The sequence below is a fragment of the Liolophura sinensis genome, chromosome 11, assembly GCF_032854445.1.
Source record: "Liolophura sinensis isolate JHLJ2023 chromosome 11, CUHK_Ljap_v2, whole genome shotgun sequence".
Taxonomy (NCBI): domain Eukaryota; kingdom Metazoa; phylum Mollusca; class Polyplacophora; order Chitonida; family Chitonidae; genus Liolophura; species Liolophura sinensis.
The window spans coordinates 16,389,699-16,408,586 of record NC_088305.1 but is presented as its reverse complement, the minus strand read 5'-3'; the positions used below and the strand labels follow the sequence as shown (position 1 = coordinate 16,408,586).

Here is an 18,888-nt window from a genome sequence, read left to right as displayed (position 1 = left end):
CCATATTGAATAATCAATCAGACAGGAGGCGGCTTCGTCAGACCGATTAGATTGCGGAAGCTGTTTGTCCCAGATTTTGGTAAGAACTCACTATGGATGCGGAATACGATGTGATTGTTTTGGGTACAGGCCTAAAGGAGTGTATTCTTAGCGGCCTGCTGTCCGTAGCTGGGAAGAAGGTGTTGCACATGGACCGAAATAAATACTACGGCGGCGAGAGCACATCGATGAATCCATTGGAGGAGTTGTATAAGCATTTCAAGAAAGATTCTCCTGGGGACGGGATGGGAAGGGGTAGGGACTGGAACGTCGACCTTATCCCCAAATTCCTCATGGCTAATGGTCAACTGGTCAGACTGCTGATCCACACTGGCGTAACCCGCTACCTCGATTTCAAAGGAATCGAAGGCAGCTTCGTGTACAAAGGCGGAAAGATTTACAAAGTACCTTCAAACGAGAGAGAAGCTCTGGCGTCGTCATTGATGGGCATTTTTGAAAAGAGAAGATACCGCCAGTTCCTGCTGTTCGTTCAGGAATTCAACCCTGAAGACCCGAAGACCTGGAAAAATGTCAACCCCAAACAAACCACATCAGAAGAGATGATGTCTAAATGCTTCAACCTGGATAAGAACACCATTGATTTCACAGGCCATGCATTTGCCCTGTACAGCAATGATGACTATCTCAAGAAGCCATGTGAGGAGACCATTAACCGTATCAAGCTGTACAGCGCATCCCTGGCTGCCTACGAAGGACTGAAATCGCCATACCTTTACCCGCTTTACGGGCTGGGCGAATTGCCACAGGGGTTCGCCAGACTGAGTGCCATTTATGGAGGTACGTACATGCTGGACAAGTCCATTGACGAAATCAAGATGGAAGATGGGAAAGTCGTTGGTGTGCGCTCAGGCGAGGAAACCGCCAGGTGCAAGGCTGTCATTTGTGACCCTTCCTACGCCCTGGACAAGTGCCGCAAAGTGGGCCGTGTGGTTCGTGCCATCTGCATCCTGGATCACCCAGTACCAGGCACCAACGACGCCGTTTCTTGTCAGATCATCATTCCTCAGAGTCAGGTGGGACGACAAAACGATATCTACATAGGTGTCGTCTCCTACACGCACAATGTCGCCGCCAAAGGCTTCTACTTAGCCATTGTCAGCACCACTGTGGAAACCTCTGACCCCACCAAAGAGCTGAGACCAGGCCTTGATTTGCTGGGAACCATTCGCGAACAATTTATTTCTGAACAGGATCTGCTGGAGCCTTTGGATGACGGAACCGAAAACCAGCTTTTCATTTCGAAGTCATACGATGCTAGCAGCCACTTCGAGACGACGTGCACGGACGTGCTTGACCTGTACAAGAGGGTTATGGGTACACCATTCGACTTCTCCAACGTGTCGTCCCGTCTAGAGCAAACAGATGAATGAACTCCATAGCAAGACTGTAATATTTGATTCTTGAAATTCCATTCCTTCTTATTAATGAACATATATACTACACAGAAGATCAGAGGCTGGTCTCTTAGCCCGATCATTGTAATTACCTTATTGATTAACTGAGTGTGCCATGAGCTGGTGGCTAGAGTAATTGGCAGCGACAGTTCACAAGTGATTGTTTGACCAATTCCATACATTTTCATTTACGTGCTCATATATGGGTTAAAACCTGTTTAGTCATCTGTAGTCGTGATGTCATTGTAGTTGTAAAGGATTAGTGGTGTGTGGACTTTAGTGGTGAATTTTTAAACAGTGATGAAAAAATATTGTCTCGTGATCATGAACCAAGTGTAAGGCACAATCGTAAATTGTAAAATATTACCCGTTGTTATCAACAAAAAAAACATGGGGTGTATATATAGGTCAAAAAGTATGGTAACAATAGATTAGACATAATAGTCTAGTTTGTGCGTTGTCTACCCTGACTGTCAAGCATGTTTAGACGTATCCCCGTGAAATACTCACAGCAAGGGAGATCACTCCCAAACCAAACACTGTTAGAACTACATGTATGTTATTAAGGCTTTAAACTAATGAAATATTTGAAAATTAAAGAGATTTGTGTTGATAATATTGTGTAAGTCATTTGCATGTTGGAACAAGCCTGTGCCTGTACATGTATATATACCAGTGTTTGTGATTGTACAGTACTAGTGTTAAGCGTGCATAAAAATGACAGAGGCAAGAGTTGGCCTGCAAAACATAACTCATTCCAGAATTAGGTTGAGTTTCTTGTCAAGCTGTTTGTATGTGTCTTGTGAACAGTGGTTAAATAATAACAAAATTAAGTGTTGTTCTTTTTTGTTTGGAAAGGGAAAAGGAGGTAACTTATGGCATGTTTTGTTTGCCCCATATTTGCACATTGTGAACATGGCAACATAAAATGTAAATGAAATCTTCAACAAAAACATGCACCGTGTCAAAGTTAATTACATCTTCCCTGTCTATGGCAATCAAAACAGGTGCAAACTGTGGGGTTTTTTTCTTTTTAAAGAGCAGTTTTTCCATGAGCAGCCACTATGTACACCTACATGTTATTGCCATGACGATGCATACCTTAGTTATGAGTACATAACTGGGCCCAGACTAATCGGCGCAGGTTATCACCCCAGAGTGTCTGATGGTTGACAAATCAATTAGATCTACCAGTCAGAAATTCTCCCTGTGACAGCTGAGTATGCTTGAGTCTGAAGATATTAATTTATCAATGGGGCAATATGTTATCATCACTGGAACATCTGGCCACAATTGTCTGGATAAAGATGAATGCTTGAAAATCCTTGTAGTCAGCCTGAAGAACTCCTCATGGTTTGTGTAACAATGGCTAATGGAAAATTAAAAGTAAAAATAGCAATCTTACAAAAAAATGTGTGTGAAGTACGGTCATTTTATGGTACAAATCCCGAGTTTAATGAAGGAAAAGTAAAGATAAATATGTAACAGTTATGATCTGGTGATACCCCTTTATTCATTGTATCGAGTTCAAAGTTTTACTATCAATAATTTTAACATGCTCAGGATACTGCTACATTGGAGGCCACAGTTTGTCATTGTGTGGAAAGCAGACATTTAGGCTACAGTTCTGAGAAAGCAGAGTGATAACTTGAATGGCTTTGTGTGGAGGGTCTGACTCCAGTGTGTGGCTTTCATGTACAACTACACGAAACCAACCCATGGGCTTTAAGCACTGTTTGGAATGGCACTACAACTTAGGGTATTCTCAAAAAATTCTGTGTTGGGCATGATGGGACCATGTCAGACAATATAGGGTTGATCTATAGAGAATTCTTTTTTGTTAATTCTGCCCACTGAACAAGACGGTGGGTTTTAAGACATTAACATTGTGGGAAATTTTTTTAGAAGCACAATTTCTGTCAAAATTGTAATAACTTTAAAGCTGGGATTTTGCTTGGAGGGTTGGTTGGGTTACGGCCAACAACATACTAGTACCTGTATACCCATTGTGTATTCATTTACAAGCAAGCTACATGTACCTCGTACATAATTAGTAAATTTTCCAATTTTCTGATATAATTAATGTTGTGAATGTGTACTATGTTACAGGTCAGGCATAGAGTCAAATATATTTGATCATGTATTGTTACAGTACAAGTACATTGGCTACTAGATCATTACTGCAGAATTACATGTGATACATATGCTCTGTGAAGTATGAGGAAATAAACTGGTACATGTATATGGGATGTAAACTGTGAATGAGGGTAACTAGATCAGTCCGGTAATTAAATAAAATGACTTCATGTATATGATGTCAGTGCATTGTGTCAGTCAATGCAAAGTTTCAAAACATGTATTAAAACACAAATCGATCAGTCAAGTCGATCAAATTAAATTGAACATTGGAGTTTGTTTAACTTAATTCTACACGTATACACCGGTTTTACACCATACCACTTGGCTGTCTTAGTGTTTCTCTTAGCTTAGTTTTTGATTACATATTCAGTGATTTGTTGTGTTCTTGATAGCATTTGCAGTATTTAATTATACACTATACTTGTGCAAAATTGTTCTAGTTGTTTTTCATGACTTTTCACTATTGAGACACAGGTGCCAGTGAATTTTTCAAACGTACCGGATGCACTTACTATAGTTAATTGGTTTGCTTAATTTAAGTGTTTAAAATTCTACGTTATGGGTTAATTCAGTTGTTTGTTTTTTTGTCTGCGTTTATTCCAAAGTAGTTCTCAGTGAAGGCACATTAAATTTAGGGCTTTATTTTGATGTTCAGCAGTGTATGATTGCTCTGTATCTCTGTTTTAACAATAATACTCTATCAAATTACATTAAACTTTGTTTCAAATTTAGACAGCAAATTAATATGCTGACTTTATAGCGAAATGTTTTCACAACAAAAACTTATACGAATTCAATTCTGTCTCCACTACTCTGCTAACCAAATAGCAATGTACTTAAATAAACATTAAAAACTTTTTTTAACAGTTGTTTCAAAAACTTCAGTCATTTTTGCTGTTTAAAAATCATCTGAACACATAGTGATATATGCCCCATTATTTAGAACTTGGTCTCAAACAAAATTAGCACGCTAGTGCAGCGTAATGACCCAGGAGTCTCTCACCAATGTGGTCGCTCTGATTTCAAGTTCAGCTCATACTGGCTTCCTCTTTGGCTGTAAGTGGAAAGGTCTGTCAACAACCTGCGGATGGTCATGGGTTTCCCCCAGATTCTGCCAGGGTTCTTCCACTGGCCGCCGTCGTGTAAGTGAAATATTCTTGAATACTGCGTAAAACACCAGTCAAATGAATAAATAAATAACTGAAAGAACAAAAAAAAACTTAAACACATTCTATGATCAGAATAATTGAGTTTTCAGTATATTTATATGTAGCTTTTCACATGCAGTTGTATGTAAAATGATGTATTTCACCTAAAGCTTGGTATGTTAAAAGCACTAAAGCTTGGTATGTTAAAAGCACTAAAGCTTGGTATGTAAAATGTACTTACAGAAGCATATCTAAGGCCCTAGAAATAACCTTTCTGATTAGACATCAAACTTATTTGATGATTATTTGAATGCAGCAAAATATTTTAACTTAAAAATTGTTAAAATTTTGTTGAAATACAGTATATAGACTGTTCATGTTAGCTACTTTGTGCATGTTAACTTTAATATAGTTAACAAGTAATTGTGATCATTCTAATATCTTCAGAAAATGAACAAATTTGCTTTCTTCTTCAATTTAACCTTTCTTCTTCAATTTAACCTGGTGGAGAAAATAGGCTTGGCCTATAGTTGTTTTGTTTTATAAAAAAATTGGTGTAATTTGTATTCAAAAGGCCAGGTTGTCTTTTACGAGGCATCCAAATTAAGGATGAACATGGGAGCAGTTTAGACTTAATACATGCCTCTGCCTTTGCTTGGATATTTTTATAATTTTTACAGCAGGCATTATGATGTATTCAAGTAATTTTATAGGGAGAGACATGCAGGATTGCAAGGACCAATGTGACTAGAGTTGTGTCCCTTGTTTCCAGGGCTGGGTTAGTTCATAAATGTCTGTCAGTATGCCTTATGTTATTTCCAAACAGGTGTTATAACTGTGATGTTTGCAGAAAATCACTGAAATGTAGCTGCATGTATGGTAGAAAGAAAACATTTTATTAGAGCTCATGACACAAATAGTCAATAGGCTATGCAACAATTATCTGATTGGTGTTTGATCATTCGGTAGTACCAGACACGCCATCACGAGTATGTATTTGTTTGATTGTGTGGTGCTTAATCACACGCTAGTACCAGAAGGGCATCCATAGTTGAGGGGGTTAGCATGCCAGCTCATGCTGGCTCTCTCTCTCTCTCTGGCCATACGTGGGAAAGTCTGTCAGCAACCTGTGGATGGTCTTGGGTTTCCATCGAGGTCTGCTTGGTGTCCTCCCTTGCCATCAAGAGTATTTATTTGCTTGATTAGTGTCACCAATACCAGAAAGGCTAATTTTTCAATGTTTGGTTTTACACAAGTCTTGTATTTAATGGAAGCACATAGTTTTCTTGCAACCAATTGGCAAAATTATATAAATAAAAGAAATCCCGCAAATCCTACAAAGTCCAGGCATCTTCACATAAATTTGAAATGTTACACCAACCTTCAGTCCTAATGCAGGCCAGTATCTTTGTATTGGGCATCAAAAACTCATTTCACATTTGAAATTTACATAACGATTCCTTTACTTATTTATTATTATCTTTTAACTCTGTTATGACTAACGGTCTGTATTCAGGAATGTCCTGCAGTTGTTAAAAAGGTGTCAACTTCTTTAAAGATTCTGGATTGCTCGGTTATTTGGAATAATCTTGTGTTACGAACAAATTCTGATTCCCAGAAGTCTTGTCAACGTTTGTCATTGTTAGAACAATAATCAGACCTAAGTTTGCTAATAGTTTAAATATATACTTGGTGATAAAACCTGCATTCTGCTGTGTAAAATATCTCTGTAAGCATGTGTGTGTATATGCCAGTAAAAAAAAAAATGAATAAAAAAATATGCAAGAAAAACTGAATAAATTGCTTAAACTAGATTGTCTTAGAGCAGTTACATGCTAAGTTGTCTTAGCAGTCTGCTGCCTTTCTACATGCATGTCTGAAATGTATGTCACATTTCTAGACTCTTCTGTACATGTATGTCCAAAACACAGTTGTTTGTAGACTCCTTTTACATGTACATCCAAAACAGTTGTCTGTGGTGATTCTTATATGTGTATGTCCAACACAGTTGTCTGTGCAGACTCTTATATGTGTACATCCAAAACACAGTTGTCTGTGGTGACTTTTGTATGTGTACCTCCAAAACACAGTTGTCTGTGCAGACTCGCTGTATGTGTTTGTCCAAATCACAATTGTGTGTGCAGACTGTCTTATGTGTGTGTCCAAATCACAGTTATCTGTGCAGACACTCTGGATGTGTACTTGCAAAACACAGTTGTCTATGTAGACACCATGCCTGTCACATTGTGGCTTTGTGGTTAATACATCTATTCTTGTCTTTCATTCCTTGGACAAACCAGGCATTTGTTCAAGTCCGTCAATGGTCAGAAAATAACATCATGGATGAACTTACACTGGGAACAAGGGGCCTACAGAGTTGTATTGATTTAATCTGGACCGATGCTGGGCCCTCGGGGAAACTTAAGCTTAAAGCCATTTTTACACCCCAAGGAAGGGCAGAGAAGCTTTTTTGTGCTTTTTAAATGTTTTTGGACTTGAACTCACAGCGACCACATTGGTGAGAAGCTCCTGGGTCATTACACTGCTCTTGCACGCTAACCAACTGAGCCACGGAGGCCCTTCATGTAGCTTAAAAGTGACTTCTTTATTTCAGTGATGTTTTATACCACTCTCAAAAATATTTCACTTGCATGTTGGCGGCCAAGTTTGTGGGTGGAACAGAACGCCACCGCATTTCAGCAAGTGCTTGGCAACCTCCTGAATAAAAATTCACATAGTCAAGCCATAGTCAAGTGACTGTGTCACAACTCATAATCTCACACACCCGTCAAGATCTACTGGGATATTCTGCGACGGTCAATTAGACTCTGCCCTCGTGGACTTAACGGCTCAAAGTGGGGAATTACAGGTACAATTAACTCCGAAACACCATGCATGCACATTGTCGTAGCTCTATATTTGGAACCAAATGCAAGCATAACTAGCTTTGTAAATGACTTAATGTACAATTTAATTGGTAACCATTTTACCTGTGAAGAATATGAGTAGCAGCAAAAGTACAATACCCCTGATAAAACTAAAAAGTTCACAAATTGACCATCTTGATGAGGTTTGGACAAAATACCAAATAAAGATGCCACGATTATCAGAAGGATACTGAGACTGAGGCTGATTGATCAGCCATCTTGATTCATTCGTTTCCTTATTCCTTACACAACATATTTGCACCCATACTATAATGGGTAGTTTTGTGGGGGAGAAAACTGAAGAGTCCAGAGAAAGCCACCGACCTTTGGTAAGAATGTCATAAACTTTCCCTGCCCAATGCTGACTGATTGAGTGATGGAATGTAGAGGTATGACAAAAAACACAATGAATGTTGTTACTTGGGAATGCATGGATAAAATGGTTAAAATAAAAATGAAAAAGGTACTGTAAAAGAAAGACTATGGTTGTATGGCAAAGGGAAAGAGTTATAACCAAAATAAATTCTTAAAAATAAAACCATTTCTGAGGCATATTTTATCTCTTCTAATAACACCTCATTTTATGCACATTTTGCTTCAATGATCGTCAATTTTTCAGAAATGACATCATCAATGAAATTACTCTTAGGGCCGCACAACTTTACGGTAGCACATTTAGACTCTTCCCCTGGAAAAGTTTTTTTTGACAGCTATCCCCGTTGACATCACCACTGTCAGATTGTAAGCTATATATATATGTGCTTCACAATTTCCAGACTGGTAACTGGGGCTCCACGTAGAAAGCTGTGAAACTTTTCTGTACTTTTATAAGATAGGATATCTCTTAAGCTGCATATTATTTATTTGTTTGGTGTTTTACGCCACTGCTGCATATTAAGAAATAAAACACAACTGTTTGATGTACCCTGAGAAATATGGTCTGACATACATTTAGCGCCCAGTCACATTTACACTTACAGCTAGCTAAAACAACATGAGGGTTAAAAATCCCAACATATAGGTACCCCAAGCTCTAGGCTGACCGGGCCTTTTGGAAACTAATATACTGACAATATAGAACTGACATTAAAACAAATTTTAACAATTAGAGTAAATACCACTTCATATTTATTTATTTACTTGATTGGTGTTTTATGCCGTACACAAGAATATTTCACTTATATGACGGCGGCCAGCATTATGGTGGGTGGAAACCGGACACAGCCCGGGGAAAACCCACGACCATCCGCAGGTTGCTGGCAGACCTTCCCACTTACGGCTGGAGAGGAAGCCAGCATAAGCTGAACTCACAGTGACCGCATTGGTGAGACGCTCCTGGGTCATTACCGACTGAGCCACGGAGGTCTCCTAAATAACACTTCAAAATAACACAGTGATGAAATAAAATAGTAGTTTACGTAGTTTAAAATAGTAATAAAAATGTAGTTTACGACATAGTAACACCGTTTACTGTGATAAAATAAAAGTGAAATGAATGCTTCCACATTATCGCACATCTGCGCACAATAACTTAAAAGTGTATGAGATACTGGCAAAATTTGGTGAGATACATGTACATCTAAAATGGTTTGTGAAATACTTTCCAAAAGATATATAAAACATAGCCACCAGGTGCCACCATTCTGAAAAAAATACCATTCACAATGATAAAGTTGTGTGCTGTTGCTTATGAAAGAGTTTGTTCCCATTTAGTAAATATATCTCCAAATGCCTGATCAAGTTCCTATCATAGCTGTGAAAAGAAATACTTCTGCTATGGCAGCCATTTTGGATTACCTGCCTTGTCTGACTATATCTTTTACCCACAGGACAGTAACAGATTAAAATATATGCCATTTATATACTAGTATATTAACAATATAACATGTACATGAGTAAAATCTCCTAAAACTGTGCCCTGATAAAGTGCATTTTTATAGGCAAAGAAATGTCATAAAATCTTACTTTGGGTGCTTTTCGAGTAAGATACCATCATAACTCGCACAAAATTAAACCTCAAAACACATAAATTCTAATATCAACAGAACTCAACGCAAAATTGGGCAAAATCTGCAACTTAGTCAACCCTATATATCCTGATATTTCTTCGCGGTAATGACTTTCAAAACAATATTAATATTGTACATGCATTACATGTATCCCCCATATTTGGTCAGGTAAGGTCCCTACTTCAGACGATTTTACATTTTTAAAGTTCTGATTTCTGCTTTTCCTTGATTTCAAACTCTTTGCGTTTTTTCTCATAGATTTCCGTGATGAATGTGTCTGGAACAAGCTTTTTGCTCTCCAATTCACTCCAGATTTTATCCAGTTTTTCACGATTCTTCGCATTACGAAGTCGACTTGAAAGAACGTGTAGTTCAAACTTTTGGGCTGACAAAAGTTGACATGTGTCCACTGTGCACAGATCCACAAGTTTTGTCTGGTTGATGAGCGGTAGGAAGGTCGTGCCTGTCATCCCTTCCAGAGCCTCCAGGGTCACTTGGTACTCAGTCAGTTTGTGGTCAAATCCTAGTGGTTCATTAGGCACAACAAAAGCACCCACAGCTTTCTGGTCTGAGCTGTTGTTTTCAGCGACAATCAACTTGTAAAGATGTGTGGGAACAGCGACGGTACTTTCTCCAATAACCTGATGGCCAATGCAAATGAATGGTTTATTTATTTATTCATTTGATTAGAGTTTTATGCCATATTCAAGAATATTTTAATTATACAACAATGGTCAGCACTGTGATGGGATGAAATGAATGAATGAATGATTGATTGAGGTTCAAAGCCACATTAGCAATATTCACGACAATAATATGTTGGAACCAGGAAGCATGATTGATCGAGGTTCAAAGCCACATTAGCAATATTCATGACAATAATATGTTAGAACCAGGAAGCATGATTGATGGAGGTTCAAAGCCACATTAGCAATATTCATGACAATAATATGTTAGAACCAGGAAGCATGATTGATGGAGGTTCAAAGCCACATTAGCAATATTCACGACAATAATATGTTGGAACCAGGAAGCATGATTGATGGAGGTACAAAGCCACATTAGCAATATTCTTGACAATAACATGTTGGAACCAGGAAACAATTGTGGTTTTCCACGTTAGAATGAAGACATTCAAAATCAAGACAGAAACACACAGACAATATTAAACCATTAAAGAAAATAAAAAAAAAAAAAACATAAAATTTTAAAAGACACATATAAGGATATTATAGAAATGCTATAGCTGACGTTGAATAATTTATGTAATAAATCAATAAACTACAATATTCAGAAAATTATGCCTGATGATACTTGGAAATCATACCATGCTAGATGTCCACACAATATGTCCCAGAATTCTCAAACTGTGAATGCAATCAAGGTGTACATATGTGCAGATCAAGTTTTATGTTGTCTTGGAAAGGATTTCTGTATTAACATCGATGGTAGGCAAACAATACCTTCACCTCTTCATGATCTTTTTCGTTCATCACATTTACAAAATATGTACGTTGACAAACATGAAGGTCATACAGTCTTTTCACTTATAACAGAGTGGCTGGTGATGTCAAACAAATACAAGCAGTGGTAGATTAGAGAACTACTGCTCCCTCATTACAATACCAAGCACACCACATATATAAAGCAGTCCCGCCATTGGGCTAGCCAGTTTTACTTGGCCTGTTCTGTATATTTGATAACTTGATTGTTCATTGCCATAGTGAAGAATTGTTCACTTACATGATCACACTGGAAACTGGAAAGCCTGGGGTAAACCAACAACCTCCTGCAAATGACTGATGAACTTTCCCCAAAACTGTTACTTACAAACACTGTATGTACACCACATAAGTGAGAAACCAGCGAGACTAACGTCTAGGCTGTGCAAATCCACTGCAGAGTTGTTGATTAGTTACTGCCACTAAGATGCAGTGAAAGCAGACGAATATAAAATTGTCCTCTACTAGGCTGGATTTGAACCCTAGCGACTGAAAAGCATAGGAATCAATGTACTAAGTTGAATTATTTATTTATTTATATTTTTTTTTCTTAATTGGTGTTTTATCCCATACAAAAATATATATATACAGCAGCCTGCACTATGGTGAGAGGAAACAAAACATAATTCTAATTAATGCGGACACATACCTCATATTTCACGTATTTTTTCTGTCCCTCCACAACATTGGGTAAGAATAAAGGCCCTGTGAACACTCGAATGTCACTGAAACTCCGTGTGAGATCACGACAGAAGATTTCAAATCTGTTCCAATAACCGGCGTTGTTCTCATAGTTCTGCGGGACCACATTTGTCAGGTAAAACGTGGAGTTCATGGCTGCCTAGAAAATATAAAATAAATATGTCAGTTTCGCTTAAACCGTTTTCTTAAATCTGTATAGAATCATTCATTACCTGATTGGCCGATGTGAGAGACAGACAAGTCCAGGCAATGATATGCCTAGCGTACGCTGTATTATGGGCACTCCACGCATAATAATACTTACTGTAGGCTACATGCTATAACCAAATAATGCCTATCTCCACTGTTGGTCAATCAGCATAGAATCTGTATTCCTTTAACATCTATATACAAAAGGGGAACAAGGGACACAACTCGGAGATTACGCATGCGATTATCTCCCTTATCTCAGCCATGCATATACAAGGTGATCGGGCCTTAATTTGACTACTTTACTATGCCAGGCTCGACTTCTGTGGAAGTCTTGCGAGAGCCACATAAATTTGTGAGTTAGGGCCTATTATTAAACACTGCAGTCAGCGGTTAAGAATCCTCATGATCCTGCTTCAGGGCCATATCAAGAATCCTTTTTGTTGCGGAAAGCATTAGGGCTCTCATCCTGTTGGGCGCTTATACCAATCAGACTGTAAATTATGTAATATGATACTTTACCCACAAAAAGTTTAGTTTTCATACAAATTTCACGAAAAATGTTTAAGCATAGGCCAATGTTACCTTCGAAGTTCCCGAAAGTAGCCAATATATGGCTGATATTATCATTTTTTTTTTTTTTTTTTTGGAGGGGGGGGGGAGGGGTGGGGGGGCCAGGGGTGAATGTGTTGGTATGTATGCTTCAAAATAAATAATAACCAAGGGGTAAAACTGCAAAGTGACATGTTTTCCCCCTATCTGTTACTCATAAGACTGCCCGGCTCTCGGAAGATTTTTGCAAACTAGTATGCGGCTTATAAGAGTCGGAAAAAGTTTTTGGAGCTAGCACTTTTCCTGCTCATTTAAGTCTACAACTTTTAATTCATTTGTTACAAATGTATGAGACCCTTTCTTCCAGGATGAACGTCATGTATAAATGCCACTAAACGCATGGTAAAGTTGGGGAACTTCAGACGTTTGGCTAACTCCCCTTCCATATATTTATTTATTTATTTATTTGATTGGTGTTTTACACTGTACCAAACTCCCCTTCTGAAGTCCTCAACAATAAGATTGGCCCCGTCCAAACATGTACATTTGGCTTCAAGTCTTCTGACAGAGTTGAAGGGAGAATCCAGGAAATATTCTCCAGCTCTGGGGATCGTAAGCCCAAGATGACATCAATTGACACTCTCCTGCACAAAGCAGGACAGTTGAAGTTAGCAATCAGAAATAACAATTGGCTTGACCCAGTTGTAAATATTAACAATCACCCCAATATTAAAGACCCTCCCCGACGGCTCAGTGGGTAGAGCATCCACTCCCGGGGGCAGTACATGCAAGATCAATCCTAGGGTGGGGTGGCTTACTTGCCTTTGGTAAGTCGTCTCAGTAAAGGAGCACTAGATAAAAGAACAGTGGAAATCCGTCCTGTAACAAGGAGGCACATTACATGCACTCTAAGGACTCCTTCGTCGTTATACGACTCAAAAATTGATAAGTATGGCGTTAAACCATAAGCACCCACTCACCAAAAATTAACGTCACATATAAATACGTGCCTTTAACACATATACTGTTGGTAATTTTGGACTTGGTTTGCAAATATGGGCAATGTAATTGTCTCGAGAAGAGGCTACAAGTAGTTTTTCATGCTGCAGTTGTAAACTGCTGAATCACGTAGTCGTAGAACTCTTTGGAAACTGTACGCAATAAATGTTCTCGACCAGCACATGGGCCTCCATTATGTATAAGTCAAATTTGACCTACGATTGCAATTGTAACTTCAAAAATTTACAATCACCTTACAATTCCTTTGTGCTAACGGCACAACTTAGTTTTACAATCAATTCTAAACTCAAGTGCAGGGTCTACAATCGATTGTAGCTAAGATCTCTGTGCAAGCAGGCTCAGGGTTTTGAATTTGTTACTGTGTAAAAAAAATCAGTTTCTACATATAAAAATGTATATTAAAAAAAATAAGGTGACCAATAACGGCATACAGAATAGCTGTGAGTGACCTTATGTTCATATTCTCCATGGTACATGTAGATCGCCGCTAATAATCATACCTGGAGAAAATATTTAGTGCTTTTCAGACAATGGCCAATAGTGTCCAAAGTTCCATGCATTCACCCTAAAGAGTGTCTGAAGTTCCATGCATTCACCCTAAAGAGTGTCTGAAGTTCCATGCATTCACCCTAAAGAGTGTCTGAAGTTCCATGCATTCACCCTAAAAAGTGTCCGAAGTTCCATGCATTCACCCTAAAAAGCGTCCGAAGTTCCATGCATTCACCCTAAAAAGTGTCCGAAGTTCCATGCATTCACCCTAGTCTGTCCTGAAGAAGAATAACACAGCAAGCAGTCTGTCACAGTTCCATGTGTTGGTAAGTCGTCTCAGTAAAGGAGCACTAGATAAAAGAATAACACAGCAAGCAGTCTGTCCCAGTTCCATGTGTTGTCAGACCCCACACTGTAAGAAATACTTGTTCTTAGCACTCACCTAGCTGTCAGAAGTCCCCATGGGTGCCATGTGTACCCCCACAGCTGAACAAGACTAGACTCCACTCTGTAAGAAATCTTTGCTCTGAGAGCAAGTCCTGGCTGTCAGAAGTCCCCTGCAGGTGCCATGTCTCCCCAAGACCAGATCCCACTCTGTAGCAAATTCTTGCTCTGAGCACCCACCTGGCTGTTAGAACTCCCACGTGCCATGTCTCCCCAAGACCAGATCCCACTCTGTAGCAAATTCTTGCTCTGAGCACCCACCTGGCTGTTAGAACTCCCACGTGCCATGTCTCCCCAAGACCAGATCCCACTCTGTAGCAAATTCTTGCTCTGAGCACCCACCTGGCTGTTAGAACTCCCACGTGCCATGTGTCCCCAAGACTAGACCCAACTCTATAAGAAATCACTGTTCTGAGCACTGACCTGGCTATGTTTAAAGTCCCCTGCGGGTGCCATGTGGCCCCGAGACCAGCCCCCACTTTGCAAGAAATCCTTGTTCTGAGCGCTGAACATGGCTGGGATGTTCGGATCAGGCTTGAACTTGGAGTGCTTTCTATGAGCAGGACCTACAATAAGCAGGGATAAACAAAATATCTCAGGCTCTTCAGACTGATTACCTTGACACAACATAAGGTCTTTTTCTATGATTTAAATGTCTGAAATAGATTACATTTTGTCATTCATAGACTTTGCAAAACAAAAAAGTTCCTAAAATTCAACAAATTTACCATTATACAATATGGGACTGAAATTATGAATATTGTATTCACGCAGGAGATATCATCTTTTCCGATAACTTGGACTCAATTAGAGGTCATCATTTTTATTTAGAGCTCTTAAAAACGAGTGAATGACTGAACATTGAGACCACTGATGGGGCTGATCAACATATTATTAAGTACATATGCCCTAATCCCTCAACCTATTCAGCTATGAAAGAGCAACTTTTAGCGTAATTTATGTACTTTTTCACTTTGATTTTTAAGACAAATCTACCCTGGTTGGGTTGTCCAATATCAGGGCCTCCCAGAAAATATAGTATCATCAGTCTTGAATATGTTTGAATAAACACCTTGCAAACATCTGAATAGGTTGACGAATTCCAATATCTATTTATTTACATGTATTTCAAATTTGATTGTTGTTTAACTCTATACTCACTTTTCATATATAAAGTGGTACAGTAGTCAGTTTTATGGTGACCACTGTACACAGCCTTACAGTTTTACTGTCACCTTACTGCCCTTACCCATGACACTGTCTGGTGTGAGGTGGTCAGGCACCCACACAGGCACCCGCCTCACATGGTCGTACATCAGTTTGTGACCACTGTACACAGCCTTACAGTTTAACTGTCACCTTACTGCCCTTACCCAGTACACTGTCAGGGGTGAGGTGTTCAGCCACCTACACAGGCACCCGCCTCACATGGTTGTACATCAGTGTGTGACCACTGTACACAGCCTTACAGTTTTACTGTCACCTTACTGCCCTTACCCACGACACTGTCAGGGGTGAGGTGCTCAGCCACCCACACAGGCACCGCCTCACATGGTCGTACATCAGTTTGTGACCACTGTACACAGCCTTACAGTTTTACTGTCACCTTACTGCCCTTACCCACGACACTGTCAGGGGTGAGGTGCTCAGCCACCCACACAGGCACCGCCTCACATGGTCGTACATCAGTTTGTGACCACTGTACACAGCCTTACAGTTTTACTGTCACCTTACTGCCCTTACCCACGACACTGTCTGGTGTGAGGTGCTCAGCCACCCACACAGGCACCGCCTCACATGGTCGTACATCAGTTTGTGACCACTGTACACAGCCTTGCAGTTTTACTGTCACCTTACTGCCCTTACCCAGTACACTGTCTGGTGTGAGGTGCTCAGCCACCCACACAGGCACCGCCTCACATGGTCGTACATCAGTTTGTGACCACTGTACACAGCCTTACAGTTTTACTGTCACCTTACTGCCCTTACCCATGACACTGTCAGGTGTGAGGTGCTCAGCCACCCACACAGGCACCCGCCTCACATTGTTGTACATCAGTGTGTGATCACTGTACACAGCCTTACAATTTTACTGTCACCTTACTGCCCTTACCCACAACACTGTCCGGTGTGAGGTGCTCAGCCACCCACACAGGCACCCGCCTCGCCTGGTCATAAGCAAGAGCATGACCACTGTATGATCGCACCACAGGGCCTCGGTCAGGGACTCCATACTTTAGGATCTCACGACTCGTATCTAGTTGATGGATGTCCTCTAGCAAACGAAAACAAAGTACGGCCCGCATGAAAACACATCAAATGTGAAAATATTGGTATACTTATTCACCAGAAATGACCCTCACCCTGTTGGGGGGTTGGAACCAACAGCTTTAATAAGGGACAAACTTTGTATGTCATCAGTCATTACTGAAGCCAGAATTTCGAATACCAGAAGTCTATGACAACTTGTAAAGGATGGACTTGACCACATAATTTGGCGAAGACTACCAAGTGTTGGCAGAAAAAATGCATAAAACCAGCCTAGGGATTTTGAGAGTCACATTACTAAGATTAACGTAACGCATTAAACTCAACTTAACATTTACAGGCCCATGCAGGGGTAACTGTAATAAATCTGGACAGCAACCATATAATTTCCTAACCCTGATTGCATTTCACACATGGTACATTCATTCACTCCTTATTCATTTAGTTCACCTAGTGAGTGGTCTGTGTCCACCACAGATGACACGGGCAGATTGCTGTCACTGAGATGCGGCCGTTCACAGCGAAGTCCCGGCGGGGAAAGAAGACCGTACCACACTGCACAACATGATAAGGACAACGCTGAGCCGGACAAAAATCCACGACTGTACGACCCAAACACACGCATGCTACACTAACGCTCTCTCAGGTATAAAGTGGTATAAAATATCCTGTAAATCTCGGTGAAAATCGTCTAATCTATTTCAGTTTGTGCTGAAATCGTTTAGAAACACGTCTTGCTGGTTTGCACATGGCGCAAAAAAGAAGCAACATGAGTGTATAGCCAAACCGAGGCTGCGTTTCGGGGGATTCCCCAGATGAGGCTCTCTACGATACGATGATCGCAAGCCATGGTGCAGTGAGCATAGTCTTACAGACCTGTATGTATCAGGTAACAAACAACAACAACAAAAAACAAAAACAAAAAAAACCATCCCTCTTATAAATTCGCAATTATTCAAAATGTTTTAGACTTGTACTTTACACAAATCATTTGATGCCTTCAAAAACCCTAAATTCCCACCATAAAAAATTCCCTCTTTTCTTCTGTAAAGGCAATAGACCTTCAAAAAGCATATTTAATATTAGTCAATAATGACTTTCTAGTTCATGTTCTGCCTTCTGAGTATTTGTGAAGTATTCTTCAGTAGGTCTACTACCAGTGAACCCTCCAATTTTTACGTGCCTGAGAAATTTAAATTCTGTTAAGAATTTTGAAATTCTTTGTTTTCTCGAGATCAGTTAAGACTGTTCACGAAGCTTTTTAAAGGGACATAGTGAAAAATTTCTCCGAAGATGCTCATCTGTGGCTGTGATATTTAAGCCAGTCCCCAGCTTTCCAAGTAGGAGCCCAAACGCCCTAAATTCGGGGTACTGACTTTAAACGTGTTAATTATTTTTGTCGATTTTTTCATGGCTCCGCACTCTTTTAATTACCAAGGGGTATCAGTTAACTTTGAATGGCTGAAAAATCGTCTAATGTGCTGTGACACACTTATAAACTTTTTTAAATTACCGGTGTGTCGATTCGGTGGCCCAACTTTGCTATTCAAGAATACGTCTGTGGCAATCTAGGGTTGGGGGTCTGGGGGTCTAATGTGCTTTTAAAAACTCTTTTTTTTTGCTGCAATTCACTTTCACGGCTCTATATACTTCAGACCCCATCTCTCGGTGCCCAAAAGTGGCTGAGATTTCATGTACCGCAGTCTAGGGTCGCGGGACTTCCGGGGCCTAGGCTGCCCCTGGACCCTCGCCTAATGGGTTGTGATAGGTGGCCCCCTCCTCCCCCCACTTTCAATTCCTTTCCGACGCCACCGACTACCTAATTATATCTAACTAAATAACCCAATAAAATCACCGCCATGAAAAAGAATTTATTCTCGACTACAGTGTTTAAGAGGGTAAATACAAATCAAAGTACATGTAAGTAAAATATGAATCAAAACACACACTACTGATTGTTGCAAGCCCTCCATATATTGGGATAGTGGAATTTTTACTGCTTGTAAATATTTATTCCCTTTGTACTTGTAACGGTCTGTTTCAGG

General features: G+C 39.8%; 2 protein-coding genes across 2 annotated transcripts; one reads left to right on the top strand and one right to left on the bottom strand.

Annotated features, from left to right (window-relative positions):
• Positions 1–7: 7 nt before the first annotated feature.
• On the top strand, positions 8–4,515 carry LOC135477423 (rab GDP dissociation inhibitor alpha-like). Its single transcript, XM_064757519.1, has one exon. It carries the CDS (start codon positions 93–95, stop codon positions 1,428–1,430), a length of 1,338 nt encoding a protein of 445 aa, XP_064613589.1. The 5' UTR covers positions 8–92; the 3' UTR covers positions 1,431–4,515.
• Positions 4,516–9,030: 4,515 nt separating this feature from the next.
• On the bottom strand, positions 9,031–17,554 carry LOC135477775 (nuclease EXOG, mitochondrial-like). The gene is made up of 5 exons (XM_064757978.1): positions 17,294–17,554; positions 16,689–16,850; positions 14,999–15,141; positions 11,829–12,020; positions 9,031–10,318 (listed from the first exon to the last, which is right to left on the bottom strand). The coding sequence occupies exons 1-5, from the start codon at positions 17,466–17,468 to the stop codon at positions 9,878–9,880; spliced, it is 1,113 nt and encodes a 370-aa protein (XP_064614048.1). The 5' UTR covers positions 17,469–17,554; the 3' UTR covers positions 9,031–9,877.
• Between the last annotated feature and the right edge of the window lie 1,334 nt (positions 17,555–18,888).

Coding starts and splice junctions, on each gene's coding strand:
- LOC135477423 (XM_064757519.1), top strand. CDS start 93: ATGGATGCGGAATACGATGTGATTGTTTTGGGTACAGGCCTAAAGGAG.
- LOC135477775 (XM_064757978.1), bottom strand. CDS start 17,468: ATGCGTGTGTTTGGGTCGTACAGTCGTGGATTTTTGTCCGGCTCAGCG. Junction 15,142..16,688: donor CACACCGGACAGTGTTGTGG/GTAAGGGCAGTA, acceptor TGCTTATTGTAG/GTCCTGCTCATAGAAAGCAC. Junction 12,021..14,998: donor GGGACTTTAAACATAGCCAG/GTCAGTGCTCAG, acceptor TATATTTTCTAG/GCAGCCATGAACTCCACGTT.